The following is a 21012-nucleotide window of genomic DNA, read 5'->3' on the forward strand; positions in this document are numbered from 1 at the left end:
GTTCCAACTCTGTTATGATTACAGTCGAGTGAGGTTCAATTACTGTAATAAATATATCCCAAATTTCATCTCAATTGCATTTGCATTTTAATGAATGATTCTCACCTTCTTGTCAATTTGGCAGCCAGACTAGATTTATTAAGTTATTGTATAAACAGGGCATTCTAATGGAGGGAATTTAAATGTAAAATATATACCCTGATGTATCCGAACCAGGGCTGCGTTATTAAGCCGCCCCATCGAGCCTGCCTGAGTAGTCGAGAATCGGAGGATGGTGTTTTGGATCCTGCCCACTCTCCATCGTGTTTGCCCTGCTCTCCTCAGAAATCGATACGTCAGGTGGGCTGACAGCACAAGGCGTAAGCCAGCCAGGTGAAGCAGGTTCTCTAAGCTTCCAGCCTCCACACGCTGGGAATACACTGATTTATCTGCTATTATTTGAAAACAGTAAAATTTGTTAAGTGAAAATTTCCCATGTAGGCAATAACCTTCTGCAAGAGCAGGACACCCCTGAAATCCAATTGCCAGGAGTGTTTGTCCACCTCAATGTCATTCAGCCTTCCCCATCGCAGCACTCCTGGCTTTATAGCCTCATATTTCTTGTAGGTGGAGACGGAAAATATGAGTGAAAACTGGCTGGGTGCAGAACCATAGCACCATTAAAAGTTGGATTTTTTTTGAGGTGCATTTGGGCTGTTAGTCCTCAACAAAGTGACCCCACTAGTCTTCTTCCCTCCTTAACAGAAAGACTGGACACATATGCATGTGGGCATGCACATGGACACACACACACACGTACGTACGTTCGTTCCCAACACATTGTGCCTCTCATCTCTACAGAACTCTGGAACTTCCTACGAGAACCAATTGCATGCCAGGTGCTCCCAGTCCTGGTTCCCTTCAGTTCCAGAAGGTGTTTGTGTGGAGTGACTTAAGTCAGACACAAAAAAATATTGTGTCATACCATGTCTGTGCAGAATCTAAAGGGAAATCAGGGGTGACAGGATGGGGGACTGTGAGGAACAAGGAGAAAGAGGAAATGCATAGACGCATAAAAGGGTGCACCTCTGCAGGCAGACGGTGAGTTTGGAGACATGAAGTGCAGGATGCAGACTGCAGGTAGTTTACAGGAGAACAGGCCTCCCACAGCAGGAACAGAAGAAATGCAGAGACATCCAGTGCTTTTGAGGCTGGGGCCTGATTCAGCTCGCAGGAGGCTTAGTACTCACAGAGCATCCTCCTAGGATGGAACTGTCCAATCCAAGGACCCAGAAAGAGCTTCCAAGATGACCCAATGGCCAGTGTGTGTCAAAATCTTACTTTTCAAACCCGAGAAAGGAGAGCAGGTACCAATGAGTCAGACAGACTACTACCTTTTAGAGAGTTCTTTCGTAAGAAGCAAAAGAGGATGGCTGGACAGGGGTTCCTAAAATTGCAGGGTGCTCACTGATCACCCAGGGGTGCATCTAAAATTCAGGTGTTACTGTTGTATTGCTGCGACCCGACGAAGATCACACACGGGAAGAAAGGGTATTCGTGCTTCGTTGTCTCAGAAGGTTCCAGTCTGTTGTGGCAGGAGGGCTTGGTGGGTCGACTAAAGTCCTGGCAGTGTGTGGAGTGTGTGGCAGAGGCTGATCCCATCACAGTGGACCAGGAAACAGGGTGTGTTTAACCTTTAAGGACCTGTCCCTCCTGACATAGTCCTACCACCTGGGCCTCCTCACCTCACAAAGTTTCTAGAACCTTCCAAAATAGTGCCACCAGCTTGGGACCAGGCATTCAAAACATCAGCCCAAGGGAAATTGTGGTGAGTCAAACCATTATGAGGAGGCCTTCCATCCTAACTTGTTCCCGGAACTGCTGATGCTACCAGAACACTCTGTGGACCAGGAAAGCAAACAGCAGCATTCCCAGTAGGTGAAACTGGTTAAAAGCTAGCAGCCATGGGCTGGGATGCAGCTCAGTTGGTATGACCTCGTGTGACCTTAGTTGGTATGACCAGCACAGCATGAAACAGGACATGGTGGTGTGTGTTCCAGCCAGCATTCAGGAGGAGGAAGGAGGGTCGGAGGTTCCAGGCCATTCTCAGCTACACAGCAAGTTCAAGGAAACCTGAGACTCTGTCCTGAAAGCAAAGCAACCAACAGAAATCAATGTCCCTTGCCATGTCCAACCCAGCTGTTTGATAAACACAACACCACAAGGTGGAGGGACTTTTATCCTACAGAGAAGAGCAGACATTTTACCTGACAGCCCCACCCTTCACTACAGGCCCCCTTTTACTATGGCCCAGGTCAACTGCTTTCTTCCTAACATGTCTTATCATATCCAAAAAAGCATATTTTTCCCACATTTTAACACCCCGACCATGGAGTCAACATATAATCATATTTAATCTAATTGAGATGTTTTCCTCTTTGTAAACGGAGACTGCTCTTTTGTTCTCCGCAGCCCAGACCCAAATTACCACACAGAAACTATATTAATTACAACACTGTTTGGTCTATTAGCTCAGGCTTCTTTTTAACTAACTCTTACATCTTAAATGAACCCATTTCTATTAATCTGTGTAATGCCACGAGGCTGTGGCCTCCTGATAAGGTTCCAGCGTGTCCTTCTCCTTCAGCAGCCCAATGGGATCTCCCTGACTCTGCCTACTCTCTCTATATATCTCTTTCAGCCTGGATATATTCTACCCTGCCTTAGGCCAAAGTACCTTTATTTATTAACCAATAAGAGCAACACATACACAGAAAGACTTCCCACATCACCGCTTTTTCTTTTTTTCAATAAGACAATATTTCACTTTTACAGTGGATGTTTTAATCACTCATTTTACCCTGGGGCTGTGTAATAAGCTGCCTTCCCAAAATTCAGTATCTTCAATACATATTTTTTTGTCAGATGTAGGTTTCTGGGATCAGGTGATCTCGACTGGGGTTCTTGGGCTCCTGCACACATGCTCCCCGCCTTTCTCATTCTTCTGGGTCTGGTGAGATAACTGTAGTTCTCACTCTTCTTATGGGCCCAGGTGAGAAGACCCTCCACACACATGCACAGCATCGTGTTCATGTCTAATCGTCCCAGGAGCCCCCACTGGGAAGGAGACCCCACCCTGAATACACAGGATGGCAAAGGAGAACATTTGCTGAGCTACGGCCTGGCCTTAGACTGGCAGAACATGACCCCAAGAGAGGAAGGCTGACTGCATACTTGGTGTTGGTTGTTTTGCTCTTAACTCTTTGCTCTTTGGACTTTTTTTGGGGGGGGGGGCTCTTTTGGGTGCCCACCACCCAGCTCCCAAATAAATCACACATATGGAGTCTTATTGTTACTTATGAATGCCTGGTCTTAGCTTGACTTGTTCTTGGCCAGCATTTCTTGAATTATCCTGACTATCTTTTGCCTCTGGGCTTATTAGCGTTCTGTATGTCTTCACTTCCACTCTTAATCCCTGGCTGGCTGGGTGGTTGGCCCCTGACATCCTCCTCTCCTCCTTTTCTCTTGCTCCTCCTTCTCCCAGATTTCTCCTCCTATTTATTCTCTCTGCCTGCTGGCCCCGCCTGTCCTTTCTCCTGTTCCACTACTGGCCATTCAGCTCTTTGTTAGACCATCAGATGTTGTAGACAGGCAAAGAATCACAGCTTCAGAGTAAAGAAATGCATCACATGTTAAAATAATATTCTACAGCACAGACCCAGGGGCAAGCAGCAGGAGATACAAAAACCCAGCGCTTCAGACTGAATATGTGAGCCTGGAGCCTGGAGGTGGAGGTGGAGATGGAGTTCAGGAAACAACCCTACTGTTTTCTCTGTAGATTTGGCACTGGGGTGGGGGGGAATAGGGAGAGAGAAGCAGAGAAGTCAGATCATCCTTTTAGGTTCTTTAAAACACTGACTACAGACGAGGTCTGAAGCAGAGAATTTCAAACTCAAGAGACCAAGCAAGTGTTTATTCTTCAAGGCCCCCAGAGGAAAGAGCAGTCCTGCACCCTGAGGAAGCAAGCTTGGTTCATGTGTGACCTGTGGCACATGACAGAGTTCTGGGAACATAACTTTAGACTAAGTAGCAGGTGCCACAGAGTCACTGGTAAGGACGTGAGTCTTGGATACTGTGTATCCAAAGTCGAGTTATCTTGACAGCCAGTGGGCAGCTAGGATGAATGTTGCTCCAACCCTGCTCTCAGTCCTGTCTGCTTGGGATCTGGTTACTTTAAAGGCTTGGGTTTTCTAATGTCTTCTCTTGTACTTTTCACCTGCTATGACCCTCCCTCTCTGTTTTCTCATCTGTCAATTACACTGGCCTGAAGGCATAAGCCACAAACAATCCCACACCAGTTTTGAATTATGATTAATAGAATGGTTATTTATTCAAAGGGGAAAAAACTTTCAGATTACCATTCCAGACAACAGCCCCTTTGCGCGATCAGGAAAGGAGTCTAGGAGCCTGAAGCGGAGCCGGAAGCCAGAGAGAGAGTGGAGGACAGCCACTTCTTTTTTAAAAGAGAGAGAGAGAGACCACACCCCAATGGGCTGTTATCTCAGCGGCTATTGGCTGAAGGAGCAGAAGGAGCTCCCACAGCATCTCCCCCTTTTGTTTAAGTAAGAGAGTTCTAAACCTACTACGAAATTATATACAATAAGTACAAACCTACGAAATTATATACAATAAATACAAATATCCTATTCTAACTAGCTTAAGTCTTGTATAACAAATAACTTGGCCAAGTCATGAGAGGAAAGTAGCTACATTTATATAATCTTCAACCCCATCGAAGATCTGAGAAGGGAAATAATGTTACCTGAGTAATTAGGAAGTGCAATCAAACAACTTCCAGAACATGTAACAAATCACAGAGACAACTGGCTACCTGGGCAAACACCCAAAGTCACATTTGCAGCGTTGAAACAACCAACTTTGGCTAAGGCCTAACGTAACTGACATACCATTTTCAAAGGCAAGAAACTTTTCAAAACTATCTTACCCTGTCTTGGCAGGATATGGCAGTCCTGTTTTATCCATTTACGGATACTCTGTAACTCTGTCAGTAGTTGAGGTATGGGCATTTCTTTACCCAAAGGCCAGTTCTGCCAAGAAGAAAGGCTCCAGGTGGAGTGTCTTTGGTGCTCAACATTCTCTCAGGAATAGATCAGTGTTGCCAGGAGCGATTGTGTCTCACTACCACAGAACTCTGAGTTAGATTAAAAGCCATTTTCTACAGCTCTTTGAAGAGGTTGAAGATTATCTATCTATACTGAATATAATCTCTATGTATCTAAAGAACCTGATTAGTCTAATTATAAATGACAAACTTTGACTATTGATCTATATAATTCTCAATGCCTATCTAACTTAAAGACTAAGACAATAAACAACTGTGCAATAAATGAGGACAATATGACCTCCAAATATAAACAATGTACAAGTATACATTGCAATATGGTAAATATATATATCAATACACAAACAATATATAAGTATCTTAATCAGAGGTAGAAATGTACAATGCAATATGGTAAATATACTTATATCAATATAATATATATATCAATACATAAAAAATGTTTTAAACAGAGGTAGAAGCATGCATGCATACAATAGTCAACATAATTTAACTTTGTATCAATATACAAAAATCGATACCAATATATTTGTCTAAAAACAATAACTTACAAGTACAAATCTATTATCCCATCATCCAATTATCCCTCTTTTTTTAAAAAAAAAGAGGGGGAAATGGTGCAGGAGAATTGTCTGTAATCTGTCAATCATATTTTAAATAAATGCTGATTGGCCAGACAGGAAGTATAGACGGGAAAACCAGACAGGAAGTAGAGGTGATGCAATAAGAACAGGAGTATTCTGGGAAGCAGGAAGCTTCCACCATTTTCCTGCCCAGATCACCGAAGAAGCAACATGTGAGCTGACAGCTGAAAAAGGTACTGAACCACATGGCTAACACAGACAAGAATTATGGGTTACCATAAGATGTAAGAATTAGTTAATAAGAAGACTGAGTTAATGGGCCAATTAGTTTATAACCTAATGTAGACTCTGTGATTGTTCTTTGGGACTTGCCAGCTGTGGGGTACCGGGCGGGACAGAAACCCTCCACAAGCAGCTTCTCTGGACCATTAAGTAGGTTGACCCTAATAAGCATCCCTCCCCAGGGCTGGAGAGATGTCTCACTTGTTCTCCTAGAGGTCCTGAGTTCAATTCCCAGCATCCACGTGGTGGCTCCCAACCATCTCTAGTGGGATCTTTATGTCATCTGGCATAAAGTCAGGCATGCCGATAGAGTACTCATGCATAAAACAAATAAATAAATCTTAAAAAAAAAAAGCATCCTTCCCCATGACTGGTCCTATGCCATAGGTGTTAAACTAAACTCACTACATTCAAGGGCTCACTGAATCCTTCCAACAGCCCTTTGGGGCATGAACTAACTAATGCCTGTCCTATTTGGAACTGAAGCAGTTGAAGCTCACCTGCTCCGTTAGCCAGGTGAGGTGGCCAAGCCTGTAATTCTAGCACTTGGAAAGTGGATGCAGCAGGATCCCAAGATGGAGGGCCAGCCAGGATTCCACTGTGAGATGCTTTCAAATTAATATGTACACATGTGTCTCTTGTAGTCTTTCAATGTGGTTGTGATGAATACTCTGACCAAAGCAACACAAGGGAAAAGGGGATTGATTTCAGCTCACGGCTTTGGGTTATAGTCCATCGTGGCGGGGAAGTCACAGTGACAGGACTTCAGTTGGCCACACCACATCCTCAGCCAGGAAGAAGACAGCTTGATTGCATACACTGAGCATGCTAGTACTAAGCCAGATTTCTCCACTTTTATACAGTAACAGGACACGGCCCTGTCATCAGGATGAAATGATCTCACCCGTCATCAGGATGGCTTGTCTCATCTCAGTTACCATAATCAAGACCATTCCCCACAGGCATGCCCAGAGGGCCAGCTCCCAGGTCATTCCACAATGTCGAGTTGACAATTACACTAAGTGCTGCACTCACTATTTATAATTACCCCAGGGAAAGCACAGGGGATTGTGTTGGGTGAAGTGGATCAGGTGCAGAACACCAAATGCGAGGTGCCCTAAAATAAGCAGAAGCTAAAAATGTCAATGACTTAGAATCAGGGAGCAAGATGGTGATTACTTGAGGCTGGGAATAAGAGAGGGAAGATGGGGAAAGGATGGCTAATGGCACAGGGGTGCTGTGGGACTTTAGGGGCTCCACAGCACTGAAGGCTGTAGCTGATTGACAACCACTAACCGAATATTTGCAAACAGCTAATAGAGGAGAGCTGGAATGTTCCCACTATGAAAACTAAGCAGCATCTGGGGTGATGGTCGTACCACTTACCCTGGATGGTCATTACCTATTCATACTTGTGCAGAGATACCACACTGCACCCTAAAAACATGTGCAATCATTTTGCCAATTAAAAATAAAAGTAAATGCTATTTTGAAACCCATCCGAGAGACGGAGAGACAGCTCAGCAGGTTCAGTCGCTCACTGTATAAGCGTGAGGGCCCAAGTTAAAACCCTGGAATCCACATAAGAAGCCAGGGTAGTCTCCTGCCTGTGACACCAGCACCACCATCGTGGTGGAGGCAGGGGGACTACTGGGGTTTCCTGGTCACCAGCCTAGCTCCAGGATCAGTGAGAGAATCTATGCCAGGGAAATAAGATGCAAATTGATAGAGAGCAGGACACATGGCATCCTCCCTTGGCCTCTGCACACACGTACACACACGCATACACTGCATACACATATGCACACAACACACACACCACCCCAAAAAGTAACAAAGCAAAGATTGCACTTGAATCTATCCCTTCCTCTGTCTTCTCATAGCACACTTCTGTTCCTCTGCCCGACCCTCATGAGCCATGCAGAGTCCTCTGTAAGCAATCCTCTCATTGGCCTGAACTCCCCTACAGAGAACATATGGCCCTTGAAAATGGGGGCAAACACCGCCCCCATGCAACAGTGAGGAAGTTGTGTCTGGCCGAGGACACTTTACATTGTGTAAGCTGCCTCTGCCTCCTTCCCTGGTGCTGACAATCACCCCCTGCGCATCATTTCTCTTTGATGTCAGCTAAGGGAGCTTTCCACCCTGTGAAGCAGTGAGCAAAAGCCCCCCCTTCCCCGAACGGATTTAAGGCCAAAAGCTGTTCTTCCCCGCAAATAGTTCTCATCCTGCTTACAGCCTAGTAATCAGCAATCAGCAATAATGAGGAGGAGGATGGAGGAAACATACAGGGAATTAAATGAGAATCTGCGAAATAAAATTAAGCATTTTTAAATGGGCCCCCGCGGTATCTGGGGAACACCTCATTCAGTGTTCCCGTCTGAAGTTCCCGGAATAGACTGGGATGTCTGGCATCAGGTCTAGACTCTCCCCGCACCAACCCTGTTCACCTGTCTCTTGGGCCCTTCCAGAAGGCAGAGCATCTGGGATTCGGGCTGCCTTGGCCGGAGAAGGCTGAAAACTCAGTAGTCTCCTCAAGTTTTCCAGCTCCAGCCTGTCTGTGGAACTCACTAGCTTAGAGAGTCACCCACAAACGCTCAGTGAGATGTTCGCAGATTCCCGAAACATCTCTAGAAGGCACAGCCCCTGAAGGCCCCCCTCACCAATCCAGGCTCACTTCAGGAAGCAAGGGTCCTGGCCTCTGCCATTCAAGGTCTGCTCCCCCACAGCAAGCCACCCGCGGACTGGGCTCTGCATGTAAGCAGGCCAGTTCATCTTCAGCTCCGCCCCCACTTCCTCCTGGTGAGCTCCTGCTAGCCATACCTGTCACCTCCTCCGGGAAGGCCCTCCTCCCCGTTTCTCTAGGTAACCCCCCCAACAATTTTCGCAATTGTGGGGAGCGTGTTTGTGTGTGTGCAATCCTTCCCACCTATCTGAACCTTCCGTATGCCAATGCTTGATGCTTGGTGCAGCCCGTCCCCAACACTCATGTCTGAAATAGGTTTTCAGTCAAGGCCAGCCGGAGACACAGACACAGTGACAATTATCACCTGGCTGCCACCTGAGATACTCTGACTCCAGAGGGAGTTCCAGGGCAGCCAGAGCCACACAGAGAAACCCTGTCTCAGAGAACCAAAAAAAAAAAAAAAAAAATTGCTTTTTCCCAGTGCTTTGTCACAGCAAAAACTAACACAATACTTGAGATTTCCATCTGCAATTAAACAATTCCAGGGAATGGTGGTGTGTTCTTTGTGATCCCAGAACTCGGAGGCTGAGGCAAGAGAATTGAGTTCGGGGCCAGTGTGGTCTACTCAGCAAGACACCAGGAAGAAAAGAGGGTCAAATATCACTTTCTCCTGAAAGAGGTTTCCCAATGCCCTCTAGTCTGAATTAGGCACCCCTCCCTGAAAACCCAGAATCTTCTCTCCCTGGCACTCTGAGCTATGGTTGGCCTTTTCTCGTAAGAGGCCATGAGTACAAAAGGCCCTAGTGTCTTATTCACACTGTATCCCCAAGTGACCACATATAGGTTGCTTATTAAGAATTTGAAGAACAAATTAAATTTCAGACCCAAAATGTAAATAGAAAACATGGCAGTAGTTCACTGTGCTGCCCGACAATACTCAGACAGGCAGGTGGTTAAAATGCAGACACCCATGCACCCCTTCCTATGCGGCTCGTTGCTGTCAGATCCTACCTCTGGTAAAGATGGGTCAGAGACAGGAGGGTGGCCATATGCATCAGGGCTAATCAAAGGACTGTGGTTGATAAGGCCAACACAGGTCACATGGTACAGCAGGTATCTACACGTAACAACTTAGACGTCTAAGCAGCTCACAGATGTGAGTATGTCTACAAACTGAAAAGGAAGCCTTGGCCAGACCCCAGACCCTGAGTGCTACCTGCTCTGCCATCGATGATCACGGACAAATCCCTCTGAGGGCCTGGCACCTGCTGCTCTTCCCCTGCATGAAAGTCTCTAATCCTGTTGCTCCCGAAGTGTGTGTGTGTGTGTGTGTGTGTGTGTGTGTGTGTGTGTGTGTGATTGGTACTGTGGGTGTGTGCACATTTGCATGCTTGTGTGTGTGTGTGTGTGTGTGTGTGATTGGTACTGTGGGTGTGCACACATTTGCATGCTTGTGTGTGTGTGTGTGTGTGTGTGTGTGTGTGTGTGTGTGTGTGTGTGTGATTGGTACTGTGGGTGTGTGCACATCTGCATGCTGATGTATGTGTGATGGGTTCTGTGGGTATATGCACATTCTGCACATTCGCATGCTGGTGTGTGTGCACGTGAGTTCCATTCATGGGGAGGCCTGAGGCCAACGTTGGGTATCTTCTTTAATCATTCTTCATCTTTAGTTTCTGAGGCAGGGTCTCTCACTGCAGCTGTGTGTATCAATCCAGCTTGACTGGCTGGTCAACGAGCTTCAGGGCCCTGCCTGTCTCTGCTATGCCCGGGAGCATGCCTGCTGTCCCTGGTCTTCTTACATGGTTCCGGAGACCTGAACTCCAGTCCTCACACTTGCCTGGTGGGCACTTTGCCCACTGAGTTACCTCCCTGGCCTGGTCTGTGGATCTCTCTGTCTCCTCATAGCATCTGTTAGCAGCTCACTGTAAGAAAGATACCCCTTAATCACAAGTTGGGAGGCAGAACACAGCTTCCCAGGGATTAAATGCCCTGCCCCTGATCTCAGTAAAAGACAGATGCAGCACCCAAGCTGAGGTCTGCCTGACTCTGGAAATGCAGAGATGCGAGGGGATCTTCATTTCTTCCATGTGGCCGTGACAAACAGCTGACAGGAACCATCTGAGGAAGGAAAGGTCTTCTTAGGCTCACAGTATCAGTCTGTCATGGCAGGGATGGCCGGACACAGTGCAGCTCAGTCGACCAAGAAGCACAGTGAGAGGAACCTGAACCAGGACCTTCAAAGGTCCTCCAGAATCCACTTCCGCCAGCTACTCCACTTCCACCAGCTACTCCACTTCCACCAGCTACTCCCCCACACCTCAAAAGCCCCACAGTCTCCCAAAGTAGCACCATCAGCTGGAGAGTCAAATAGTAAAAGCAAGAGCCTGTGAGGAACATGTCACACTCAATCCATTATATAAGGGTCCTGTCCTGTGGGCACGAGGGTGACTTCAGAGATAGTTGATCATAAGACTGAAGGATATTGTCCTAATACATTTAAGAGCTTGTCTTTTATATCCCCTCTCCTCTCTGTATGCCTCTCCATCTATCTGTCCATCTATTTATCCATCCACCTGTTGTTCTCCCTCATCTCTCTCGCTCTCAAATTGTATCCACCTGTATGTGTGTCTGACTCTACCTCCCCCCTCCACCGCCCACCTCTGCTTTTTTCTCCAGCTTCCTGATCCAGCGTGTGAAGATAGGCCGTGGATATTTTAGCATACTGCGAGAGGAAAACGCCATGAAAAAGAGGCAACAACAACTCCAGAAGATGAAGGAAGAAGAATTAAATAAATTCCAACCAGCCAAGAAGTTCTCAGATATCCAGTGCAGGGGCACTCTGCTGACGTAAGTGGCCGCAGCCTCAGGAACCCAGAGCAGTGATGGCTCAATCAGGGTGGCTCCCCTTTCCTAGGCTGGTACTCAGTTCCTCCTTCAGCCTTGTCCAACCCGCCTGGCCGTCCTCACTCTCTGACATTAAGTGGAGAATCTTCTAACACACTTTTCACCCTTCTATCTGATGATACCAAGGGCGACAGAAGAATCTTGCTTGTTCCAAAATACACCTTCCCATCTTTTCCACCTCCTTCCCTGGTCCCCACCCCGTATCCCCTTCCAGCCAAAGCTCAGTACTACAGTACTACCCATTTTCTTTTTTTCCTTCTTTATTTTGTTTTATTGTTGTTGTTTGTTTTGCTTGTTTTTTGAGACAGGGTTTCTCTGTGTAGTTTTGGAACCTGTCCTGGAACTTGTTCTGTAGACCAAGCTGGCCTCAAATTCACAGAGATCCACCAGCCTCTGCCTCCTGAGTGCTGGGATTAAGCGCTTGTGCCGCCACCACCCAGTTCAACACCCATTTTCAGTACCGCTCCTCCCAGTACTTCTAGCTTTCAGCCGTCTGCCTGCTGTGCCCTTTGTACTCCGGACACTCACAACACGCACCTGTGTTTATCACTTTACCCCATGTCAGCATCTCTGCCCTACACCCCCAGCTACAGCCCCTGGTCTTACACAAAGCCAGTACACAGAAGAGGGTCTGTTTTCTGAGCAAAGCCACTTCCCTTTCAGGAAGCCTTTCTCCCAGCTGGGGGAGGACCATCCTCAGACCGCTCCATTGTGATGAGGTACTCACATAGATAAGACCGTAAGAGGAACCACAGCACCACACAGAAGTCATGGCAAGTGTCTACTGTGCAGCATTCCCACAAAATGGGAGTTCTTTAGCCATTTGAAAGATATAGAAACATGGTCTAAAAGGTACCTGTTAGGTTTTCCCTAACGTCACTGGTTAGAAGCATCCTTAGTCACAAACCCAGTGGTACCAAAGCCTATGGGCTTCGACAATCATCACGGACAATGCCCCAGGAAACTTATCCTGTGAAGAGAGAGCACACTCTGGGGATGAAAAGGGAACGCTAAAGCCAACAGGGGAGGTACACAATAGAAAACCGGCTGCAACCGTAACCAGTTAGCAACTCGCCCGAGCAGCCCATTAGAATCACCTGGTAGCTGCTGGTAATTTGCAGCTAACAAGGAATCTGAAGCAGGAGATCAGAAGACCCCAGTCAAAAAAAAATAATAACAAGAATCGCCTGGAGAGATTTCTAAGCCACCAGTGTCCAGGCTACACCCAGGCCAGTGACAGTGAATTCTGTCATGGGCTGGGGTGAGTTACATGTTCATAGCATTTTTAAGTTTCCCTCACTGGTTCCAAAAGAAGCCATGGTTGAGCAAATTTCCTCTGCACCATTACCCAAATTCTGCCATCCATGGTGTTAACTTATAGACTGATATGCGTGTTTTATACATTGAAAAGAAAGTTATAGCTTACTTCACTTAGCACAGTGTGTTTGGTGTTCGTTGTAGGTAGGACCAGGTGAGTGGCAGCCAGGGTTTGGAAGACAGCAGGGCAGGGGAGGTTGGGGGGTCTCTTTTGGGTGGTGAAATGTTGGGAACTGCACAGAGGAGGTGATTGCATAACAAATCAAATGTAATAAATACAACAGAATGGGGCTGTCATGGTCCAGGTGAGGAAGCTACAGACCACCACAGATATAAGACCAAATCAGAGTCTGCACTAGCTGCGGACTGAGGGCAGGGTCTTGCCCCAAAGAGCTCTCAGCACTGAGGCTCAGGAGAACAGTGTTTATAAGGCAAAAACCACAGCAACGACATTGTCACGTGTAGGCCAGGAGGGCCCCGGCCAGAGCTTTTGTCTTGGAGCAACACAGTAGTTCCGGTTCCACATCCAGACCTTGGTCAGGGTTAGAGAAAGTCTCCTGTGTGGCACAAAGTGGAGTCAGAGTGAGGCCTGGGTGAATGGAGGGACCTCAGTCACCGCAGGACCAGGCAGGCAGGAGATTCTGTCATGTGATGACGTAGCATTTCTTTCTTACAGTGCTAAGAATAAACCTGGAGTTTGCATGTTTAAGGCAAACGCTGTACCACTGAGCTGTATCCTCAGCTCATCCTCATAATTTAAAAAAAAGATTAATAATTCTTCTCCAGAGGAGGGAAATCTGTGGCCCTGTGGGTCAGGTGTTTCCTAAAAGCCCAACATTCCAGGTGATAAAGGGGAACCTAGATTACCAGATCCCGTGAGGTGGGCACAGTTTTGCCTTTCCCTCTCTGTGGAAGCCCCACGGCATCTCAGCCTCCTCTGCGTCTCCTGGGTGCAGACCCGGAGCTGTCTGTCCTTTCTGTCCTCCTTGCCCTCAGAAGCTATGGGAAAGTAATCCTCCAGTGCCATTGGGATGAAGGCATCGCCCCTGCTGGACAGAGGCTCCGTTTTCCATCTGATTAGGGCTCAAGTGTTTCTCCTGCCATGTCACAGGCTGTGTACCAACAAAGTTTTCCCCTTTTCTTTCTTTCTCCATTTTGTCCAGCACTTTTATTTCTTTCATCTAATGGGTTGTTCAAAATAAGCTAGCTGTAATTCATTCATCAATTATGAAACATGCATTCACTCTGAGACAGAGGACATATTCATGATTCACAATCCCTCATCTAAATGTCCTAAAGAATAGCCACCCAAGGGTGAACTTGTGCTGGAGAGTTGAGTGAACACGACACACTCGGTGCAGAGGAGAGCATGATGGGAGCACCCAGAAAACAGGCCAGGTGGGTAACTTTGGTAGAATAGTGTTGAGCACAGCTGCCTTCCAGAAGTAGACTATAAGAGTAGCCAAGAGAGGAGAGCTGAAGGCACCCTCGTCAGGAAGGAGACATCGTGGTGTGAAGTAAGACCATAAGATTCAAGAAAAACATCAACGGTTATTTATTAGGTCTCAGACCAGGTTCAAAGTAAAAATGAGAACAGGAAAAAGAATCTGTCTTGATCATATTCTCTTCTATGGCTGTGATAAAACACCCTGTCAAGAGCAGCTTACAGGAGAGTTTGGTTTTGGTTTTGTTTGGGCTGTTTGTTTTTTTTTAAAGTTCCAAAAGGATTTGGGCCATCATGGTGGGGAAACATGGCAGCAGGAGCAGGAGACTGCCTGCTGACAGAGCACCTACTGTCAGGAAGCAGGGAGTGAACAGGAAGTGGACTGGGTCTCTGAAAGGTCTAGGCCCACCTACAATGCTCCACTTCCTCCAGCAGGGCTCCGCCTCCTTCAACAACCTTCCCCAACAGTGCCACCTGCTGGAGGCCACGTGTTCTCACCTGTGAGCCTGGGGAGCAGGGGACATTTCCCATTCAAAGGACAACAATCTAACACATTCTTACTATACAACTAATGGTGATAATGGTGACATCAACACAGAGAACCCTGAAGTCCATTTCACCTGTCCCTTTCAGTTGAAGGAATAAACAGGAATCGAGAAGACGTAAAAAGACTGCAGGGATCAGAGCAGTGATCAGGACCCTAATGATGATGGGAAAGAGTGTGCGATGCCAAGAAGTGCACCTCTGACACGCCAGTAACAGCCCGTCAGAAGTTCCGGCAACCAGCGTACACGAATTGGGCAGTACTGTATTCTCTTTCTTAAAAGCACCTTTTAACACTTGATTGACACAGAAATGACTGTGTGTGTTCATAGGGTACAGCATGGCAACTCAGCACTCACATGTAATCACCTCCCAAAGAGGTGGTGTCAGCCCATGGGAGAGCACTTCCTAGCACTCGCAAGGTCAGAAGTTCAATCTTCAGCACAGCAGGAAAAATAAACCAGGTCATTTGTCATATCAAGCTCTCCACGCATTGTCTTTGGCCAAAAGCCATAAGTAATACACTCAGCGACAGAACCATTAAAATGTCCTCATCAGATGTCGTAAAAGGTATGTGATACAGAGAGAGCCGGTCAGTGACCCCGAGGGCTCTTTTTTTCTATGACAGTCCCAAGACCTCGGTGAGGACTCTATACCTTCCACCCAGAACCCATCACTCTCCCCAAGCCCAGGGCTCCTAGTGTTGCTGGCAGCTGGCAGCCTTCCCTAGGACAGAGAGGAATAAAGTCATGGCTCCTTTTGCAGAAACCGTAGTCTAATGAACAAGCTGTCCAGTCTGCACCACATAAGGAGAGGAAAATGTGAAGGTGCTGTAGAGAACATTCCACTTAGGTGGACGTGGCTTTAATGCAGAGTCAAGAAGACCCTTTCTCTGTCCTCTGGTCTGTGTTTGGGGATTAATACTCTGTTTAAACTTTAATAAGTTTAAATATGCATGTGTTGTTTATCTGGTAGAGTCTCTGAGCTGTCCAAGACCAGTTGTTAAAATAAACGGCGCCCACTTCATGAGTGCAGCATCAAATGCAAGAGTGGGTGGGCCTACTTTATAAGTGAGCAGAGCCAGTCCACAGCATGGCAGCGTCACCGTCAAGAGCACAGTGAGCACCTGGAGCACAGCAGAGTCACAGTCAAGAGTGCAGTGAGGACCTGGAGCACAGCAGGGTTACAGTCGAGTGACCTGGAGCATGGCAGGTCACAGTCAAGAGCACAGCGAGGACCTGGAGCACCGCAGGTCACAGTCAAGAGTGACCTGGAGCACCGCAGGTCACAGTCAACAGCACGGTGAGGACCTGGAGCACAGAAGATCACAGTCAAGAGCACAGTGAGGACCTGGAGCACAGCAGGTCACAGTCAAGAGTGACCTGGAGCACCGCAGGTCACAGTCAAGAGCATGGTGAGGATCTGGAGCAATCCGCCGGGCCTCTCAAGGCCTCCATTTAATTTACCCATGTGGACGGTTCCAGCCCCCGTGCTTAGTATGAGGATTACATGAAATGATGCGCAGCTCAACCCAGATCACAGCATGTGAAGCACGCTCAGCGCCTGTCAGTGACTGTAACACAACAAAGTGATTTTGATCTCTCTGGGCTTCGGTTAACCTTATATTTTTGCATAAAAAATCTTATTTTCCATGAAGGCAGCCTACATCTAAGACCTCCTTCTACAAATATGGTTACAATACAGAGGTCTCAAGAATGCAAGTGTTCCTTCTTCAATATTTTCTAACCAAGTGTTTGGTCTTTTGCTTTTACAAAGCAAAAGGGATTATTTTTGCCCCATCCTCCCCCCCCCGCCCCCCCCCCACACACACCTTGGGAATCTAAGCAATTCCCCTCAGACGTTTCAAGCAAGGAGATGGGAGAATGAAGCGCTTCCTGCAAGCTCGGCTCCGCTGCACTCAGTGACCTGGGTCTTCAGCTGTAGGTTCAGTTGGAAAAAGTGGTGGGGGAGTGGAATTGGTCTATCATTGGAGCCAAGAGAAGGCATCAAACCAGAGATTAAGAACTACGAGGGCTGGCTTAATTTCTGTTTACTCCGGGAAACATGGTTAGGCCGGTAAAACAGAACACAGCAATGCATTTGCCAGTGAGATTTTTTTTCTAGTTTGTTTGTTTTCCAGCTCTAGGGTCAAACAAGAAGTCAATGGACAAGGAAAGTGGGCCACCTAGATTCTGGGGCTATCTTTTAATTATCTCTGTGACCCCAAGATTGTCCTCAAATTCCCTAGAGGAAGGCGCTTGTTTCTCATGTGTGTGCCAGCGTGACCTCACACGAAGCTGAGGTGATCTTTTCAGAAGAGAAACTGCACTCCACAGCACCCTCCGAGAGTGTCCATTCCTCAGCGGACAAAGGCGAAAGTGTGGGCGGAGCTTACAGGCCCACCCAGGCAATCTTGTTCGTGAATGGCTGCTTCTGCCTGGCGGCACACAGCCTGCTCCTGCCCCTCTGGCCTCGTGACCCGGCTGCTGCCTCCCAGCCCGGGTCCATCCTCTCTTCTCTTACCCAGTTAATTCCGCTCAACATTCAGATCTCAGTTCAGTATTTGTTTCTGTTCCCATTGCTGTAGCTACGAAGTGCCAACTCCAGAACTTACTAACTCGGGGCCACAAATACTACTTTCACAGGTCTGCAATCAAAGGGCTGTGGCTGCTTCACTGGGCGCCAGCTCGGGTGAGCCAGGATCAACAGAGACGACTCCCTCCCACTGGACCGCTGCCTCTCCCTGTGGGCCTCCTCCCAGAGCAGACTAACACAGGATGTAGGGAGGAGAGGCCTCTCACCCTTGAATCTGACATGACATCACTCTTGGCAACCTGTATTGAGTCGACCCACCACAGAGCCACGATCTAAGGACAGGGGAAAAGCATGGGGGCCCACCTCTAAATTGGAGGTTTATCAACGAACCTGGGTGGTGTTCTTTATAACTGTCATGACTCCCTCAGGGCACTACAGCGAATGTTGTACTCTTCCTACACACCCTGAGTCCCATTGTGTGCTGGGTTACTCTCACTCTCCCCACCCCCACAAGACTCTAAACCTCAGGAGGCAAAGGGTGGGGTGTGTCAGGCTCCATTGATGCTGCATCTGCCGCCTGCCCCTGCATAGAGAAGTCAATACCAGTGAAGCCGGAGTCCATCAGCCATCCTGCAAAGGAAGCACTTAGATGAGAACCCTGAACAATTAACCCTTCAAGGGAAGAGCTGCGTGAGAAAACAATGATGCTCAAGCCTGGGCGCATGACCCTAGACAAACAAGCAGTGACCCCCCCCCACCCCAGTCTTCCGTTGCTGCTGACGCTCGGCGGTGACAGGGCCCAGAGTGAAGGCTTCTTGTAAGGGTTCGAGAACTAAAGCTTTACAAGTTTTACATGAAGTTTCTCAAATTTAAAATGTAGATGGTTAAGTTGCATGTGTACACACACACACACACACACACACACACACTCACACACAAGTAAGTCTGATTAAAACACACCTGCAGGCTGAATTCAGTTATAAGAAAAAAAAATGTCTGTGATTCAGGAATATTTGAAAGAAAACCATGTTCTATAACTGAGATAACCAGGTCTGTGAGGGCCAAAGTGGGGGAAAAAAAAAAAAACAAAAACACTGAAACGAGGTTTCAAAACGCCCTTCCTAGAACACAGCCAAAGAGCATGCCTGTCAGTCATGGTAAGCAGCTAGCAGCATGGCTGTGTGGAGAAACGCCTAGGAGATTTGCAGTGCCCACCTCTGGGTGTGTCTGGGAGGGGGGTTTCCCGAGAGATCTGCCCTGGCTGTGGGCCACACCATCCCACAGGCTGGGGGCCCAGGGGGAATAAAAGGGGGAGACTGAGAAACAAGTCGCCACAGGTTTCTCTCCCTCTCCCTCCTCCTTCCTGGGCCTGTGCAGGGGAAGATGATGCACCATCCCTCCCTGCCACAAAAGACTGAAGCTCTGAGGCAAGCAAGGCAAATCCTTTCTCTGGCGATCTACCTCACTTGCGTGCTTTGTCACAACCGTGGGAACTAACACAAAAGTATTTCGTGTCTTATTCTTGAGGAAGCGTTTCCAGCACCTGGCATGGTGTCTCTGGAACAAAGGATTCACCTCCTTGTTTATTTTCTTGGCTCCTCTGGTGGGGCAAACATGGTTTTCTTCCAATGTGCTCTGTTCATGGACTGCCTCTAGAATTGTCACCCAGAAAGCTGGCGTGATTGCCAGACACACTGGAGGTGACCCGTAATGCATGCCAGGCAAGCTCTGGCACAGATGCGGTCTAAAACGGCTCCCTCTGACTTGCTCCTCCCTCTGCTCCTCCCTCAGGGCCTACGAGAACGAGAAGCTGAAGAAGTTGGAGGCTGGCATCATTATCCGCCCGTTCACACCGATCCACAGCTGCATCATCTCTCCCTCCTTGCCTGAGTCACACGTGTAAGCAGGCCCCACGGGTTAACGTGTCAGGAGTCGTCCGGCTGCCCCTCTGTCCCCTTGAAAGGGACCAGGAGCCTGGAGCCAGCAAACCTGGCTCATAAAAAAATAACAGAGAACAGATACCATAACTCGGGTGGATTGGACCCCAGCAGCAAATCAGATGTGGCCCAAGTCATCCCTTCCCTCACCAGGCAGACCCTCAAATGTCAAATCGTCGGCAAAGCTTGATAAAAACCCGTCTTGAGCTCTCGCTGCAGAACTTGCGCAAAAGCACATCTCAGCTGAGGCTCAGGGGACATGATTTTCGTCCCCAAAGACGCAGAGAGCTGTTTCCCAGGAAAGTCTCTGTGGCCTGAGGCCTAAAGGCCTGGCCTCCTCATCTAAGAGCACACAGAGACTAGTCAGACTTCCGAAGCACACACTCGCTTTCTGAAACCTTGTCATCTGGTTCTTCTCCTGTCTGCTCTGAGAGCTACAAGTCCACAGCTTCCCACCTGGACAGGTTCAGGTAGAGACATAATCTTCTTACCTCAGCACTGTTGGCATCTGGAGACGGCAAACTCCTTGCTGTAATGGGCTCTCCAGGTATTTAAAAGCAGCGTCCCGGGCCTCGGCCTGGCAGATGCCAATAGCACCCCTCACCCTGCAAGCTGTGACCACCACAGATGTCTGCAGACACGAGCAGATGGCCCCTCGGTCCAAATCTGCACAGTCCCTCCAAGCTCGGCGTTGGCAGCCCCTGCCCCAGGGTGAGGCACTGGCCGCGCTGCAGAGCAGTCTGATTTATTGTGCTCCTACAGCCTTTGCAACAGTAACTGCCACTCTGTAGACACCACAGGCGCCCAGCCCTTGGGACCCCTACTGCGTAGGTGTTTCCTTACCCCTCTGCAGAAGAGAAAGGGAAGCTCGAGGGGATGGACCACCTCTTTGGTCCCGGAACATACAGAGCATGTCACCCTCTGCGGCTTTAAGTCAGGTCTGTCTGATGTCACACTCCAAGTTCCCTCATGTGCACTGCAGGAAGGAGATCCCAAGGCCTTGCCTTTGGGGAGTTCATGTCATATTTTGAAAGTCAAAGCTCCTGAACACAAAGAGTAATCCAGGAGCAATATCTGTGACAATAATATGTCACAAGGATAGATATTAAAGATTATTAATAAGAGTATTCATTGCAGGGGTAGTAGATCCAGGCAGCCGTTACCACCACCACCACCACCACCATCATCATCATCACCATCTCCCATCACCACTGTCATCAGCACCACACACTGAACACACCCTCATCTCTTCTTAATAGTCCAGGTTAACCCCACCTCATCCCACTGGCCCCCTGCCCACCTTTGATTGACATTATCTGGTTTGTTGGTGCCCTGTTCTGATGAGCACTCCAAGCGGCAGCCTAAGTCGGATGCCCTTAAAGCATCCCCTTAGGAAAATAGGCCTTGTGATGCTCGCTCAGTGTCTGTTGGAAGCACTCCCCCGTCTCCCCACCATTCCCGTGGATAAGCCCCTGGAAGCATGAGATTCACATACATCTGAAGATGGGAAGAGATGCCTAGAGAAATGGGTCACCCCCCCCCATTCATTTGATCTGACCAATGAATGAGGCTTCAGTATAGTGAGCAGAAATAGTTTCCTTCAGTGCCAAACGGGGAAAGTGAACTTCCGTGGTAGGCGAACCCTGCCAGAGGTC

At 48.0% G+C, this 21012-nt stretch overlaps 1 protein-coding gene across 3 annotated transcripts in view; it reads left to right on the forward strand.

Annotated features, from left to right (window-relative positions):
- Ccdc60 (coiled-coil domain containing 60) overlaps positions 1-21012 on the forward strand; it is a 174118-nt gene that overhangs the window by 104929 nt on the left and 48177 nt on the right. For all 3 annotated transcript variants that reach the window (XR_015737336.1, XR_015737337.1, XM_087903774.1), the window contains exons 3-4: positions 11354-11524; positions 19212-19319. Coding sequence is in view for 1 of the 3 variants with exons in the window: in XM_087903774.1 (XP_087759900.1) it covers positions 11354-11524; positions 19212-19319 (279 nt within the window). In the remaining 2 variants the exon portion in view is untranslated. The remainder of the gene's footprint in view (positions 1-11353; positions 11525-19211; positions 19320-21012) is intronic.

The sequence above is a fragment of the Myodes glareolus genome, chromosome 2 (assembly GCF_982192425.1).
Source record: "Myodes glareolus chromosome 2, mMyoGla1.1, whole genome shotgun sequence".
Lineage (NCBI taxonomy): Eukaryota > Metazoa > Chordata > Mammalia > Rodentia > Cricetidae > Myodes > Myodes glareolus.